Consider the following 3,126-nt stretch of genomic DNA (forward strand, 5'->3'; position numbering starts at 1 on the left):
ATAAGATTTGGGAGTTACTTTCATGTCCTCTGCAGAGTGCTGTAGTTTGAGATCATGTCTTAGAGTTGGTTATTTCTGAGGAGAGTACCTACATGTGGCTAACTCCACTATGTATAAATTCTCAGTGGATATATCTAGATACATTTTAAATATCTAAAAACTACAGTCTTATCCTGTCATCAGGCCACATTCTGACTCAATTTTCAGGAAATTTAGTTACTTTCTAAACTTTTCAGAAAGTTAGAGAGTGAGGCCACATAGGCTGGATTTGAGCATCTGCCTAATTTTTGTATTTTTTCAAATATGAGCTTAGAAAGAACCAAATATAATCTGGTAGTCCCCGCTTTCTTGCTGCAGTAGATTTTTGGTAGTTTGGTCCAAAAGATGGATTAAAATGTGTAGAATCAATTCCTTACTTAATTGCTTGCCTTTCAGAATCAAAGAGAAGTGATCATTTGGACACTATGGATTTTATAGGGAGACAAAACAGAAAGTTTTGCCTGGAGCATGTTTAAGATAAGTCTAGACTTGCATCACTGGAGAGCAATGTTGTTCAAACTTTAAAGCTTTCTCTTAACAATACTTTTAGATTGTCACTGAAAGCATTCCTCCAAAAGGGGAACAACTCAATTAAATAGCAAATACCATCCAGAGCTTTCCCTGGGCTATCCTCCAAGGGTGGTTGGGTTGCTTAGGAGGGGATGAGTTGAGGGAAGAACATCAGAGTCCAGACCATCAACAGACATGCTGTGATCAAAGAACCAGAATCTCCCAGGATGGACCTGGTTTCCACTTTTCTGTGTTTTTGTTAATTTGGACAGACCCCATGGCCTGGTTTTTCGATCAGAAGATATGGTGACCATACTTACAGAGGAAGGGGCCAGGCTCTGGGGTCTACCCTGCAGAGAAGGCACATACTAAAGTGGATGGTAGCAAGGATGTGGAGTGTAAAGGAGAAGGGGAGTCCTATTTGTTTGTTTCTAAGAATAAAGGAAACCAAACATTTGGTTAGGCAAATAAGTCAGTGGGAAAAAGGGACTGAAGGTAGAGACAACCCCTGACGCAAGTTCTGGAGGAGACGAGAGTAGATTTAATCACAAACCTAGGTGGGCCTTGGAGAGGAGGAGGCACATGCCATTCTCAGAGAAGGACAAGGTGGGAGAAAAACAAGGCATTTGAATTGAGGGAGTTCCTGGCACATGGCCTTAATGTTTCTAAGTTAAGGAACAATCAAACAACTGTGAGGAAAGCAAAAGTGGATTTGGAAGTGTGAGAAGAATAGGAAAGCTACACTGTCAAGGAAAAGAGGACAGTGAGTTGTTTGGGGAAAAATAAATAACTTCATGGCAAGTTTAAAGCTGCCCTGAGGGCCTAGCTGAAGTTAGATAACAGGAATTAGCAATAGCCCCATCACTGGGTAGCATAATTGTTGGTGTCATCCTATAGCGGCCCAGAAGCTGAGGAAATGAATGGGTGGTTGAGTTTGCCCGGGTTGAGAACTGGGAAGTGCATGCGGTGGGAATCAGATGGCTTGTGAGGGAATCTTTAGCTAGCTGGTGGGTGCCATGGTAAAGTGCTGACCACAGTACCAGACCAGTGTCAAGGAACTAGAAGTTTGCTGAGGACGGAGGAGATGACAATTCCAAAATTTTCTGCAATGAGATTAAAAAAGAGTCATGGAATACTGACATATGAATGTTAAGAAAGGCATCCTTGTGAACTTTGCTGTTGTCCAGAGTCCAGGCTGGATCACAAGTGTCTCAAAAGACGACAATGAGTTATAGGCAGGAAGTTGGGAGGCAGCTTGGGAGGGTGTCAAAATAAAGAGAAGGTGTGTATGGCATCTCTAATTAAGGGAGTCATTTTGAGCCCAGGAATCCCTCCCTTTGGTACTTCTATCTCATGCCTCTGCCACCTTGTCTCCTACATCCCTCTGCCAACTTCTTGCTACCAGCTGTGGACCAGGGAGTAAGATTTATTTATTTAGATACATCTCATTACCTGTTCCTTCCTTACTCTTATAGATAGTTCTGTTCTTGCAAACCCCCCAAATAGATCTCAGTGGAATCAAAGTCTTTGAAGGTGGAGGGTTGGCAGAGCATACCATGACATTTTGAAACCTTGTGTGCAGTGGGTCCCTAGGTCCCCAGGTCCCTGCATGTGTGCACACTTCCCCACCCCACAGCCTTCTATCCTCTTCCCTTTCAGTTGGCTATGCCCACACCCAGCCTCATCTCTTTTCACTCTGACGGTTAGCAAAGGAGGATAAGGAAGCACGAGGTACTCTACAAAGTGTCATAGTGAACTGATTGGGCTAGATTAACGCTGTTTCTGAAAATGGAAAACCAAGCTCCTCCCCCCGCCCCACCTCACTGGGGGAAAGAAGACAGGACCGCTATCAGAAAGGTCTCCATATCAAGAGGGATAGTATAGAACTATTAGCAAAGGAAAGGATTTGGTGAAGGAAGCTACAAGATTTTGAATGGCTCTCAAGTAAATATCTTTTGTAGGAGATACCAACCTTGGTGTCACCATGACTTTTGTTGCTTTATTTCAGAACGCCAACCAGGCACCTCTATGGCCAATTCCAACACCCTCCCTTCAAGTTCAGCTGGGATCAGCAAGGAACTGATTGACCTGCAGCCGCTCATCCAGTTCCCAGAGGAAGTCGCCAGCATCCTGACGGAGCAGGAGCAGAGTATTTACCGGAGGGTCCTGCCGGTGGACTACCTTTGCTTCTTAACGCAGAACTTGGGCACTCCGGAATGCCAGAGGTCCCTGCCCTGCCTCAAAGCATCCATCTCAGCATCAATTCTTACCACTCAGAATGGAGAGCACAATGCCCTTGAAGATCTTGTGATGAGATTTAATGAGGTAAGAAACCACTTTTGGACGTCTTGGTATTTGAATGGCCAGTAAGTGATTTTTAATCATATTCCTCCTTTTAGGTTTGTCTGTTGCCGATATCTCATCTACCCCTCTGTCTTGCCACTTCCATGATGGCCGTTTTTCTTTCCAGGCAGTGAGTCAGATGCCACACTGTCATCCCCGCTCACGGCACCCCAACCTGCCCCTAAGCCTAATTGATCTTATCTCTACTCCGTATCATCACCAAGTCCACCAGTC

At 44.5% G+C, this 3,126-nt stretch overlaps 1 protein-coding gene across 2 annotated transcripts in view; it reads left to right on the forward strand.

Moving 5' to 3' along the window:
• PLCE1 (phospholipase C, epsilon 1) overlaps positions 1-3,126 on the forward strand; it is a 260,165-nt gene that overhangs the window by 126,457 nt on the left and 130,582 nt on the right. For both annotated transcript variants that reach the window (XM_012659745.1, XM_012659746.1), the window contains exon 3: positions 2,558-2,874. In XM_012659745.1, the coding sequence (XP_012515199.1) occupies positions 2,558-2,874 (317 nt within the window). The remainder of the gene's footprint in view (positions 1-2,557; positions 2,875-3,126) is intronic.

Source organism: Propithecus coquereli, unplaced genomic scaffold, assembly GCF_000956105.1.
Source record: "Propithecus coquereli isolate 6110/MARCELLA unplaced genomic scaffold, Pcoq_1.0 Scaffold63, whole genome shotgun sequence".
Taxonomy (NCBI): Eukaryota; Metazoa; Chordata; class Mammalia; order Primates; family Indriidae; genus Propithecus; species Propithecus coquereli.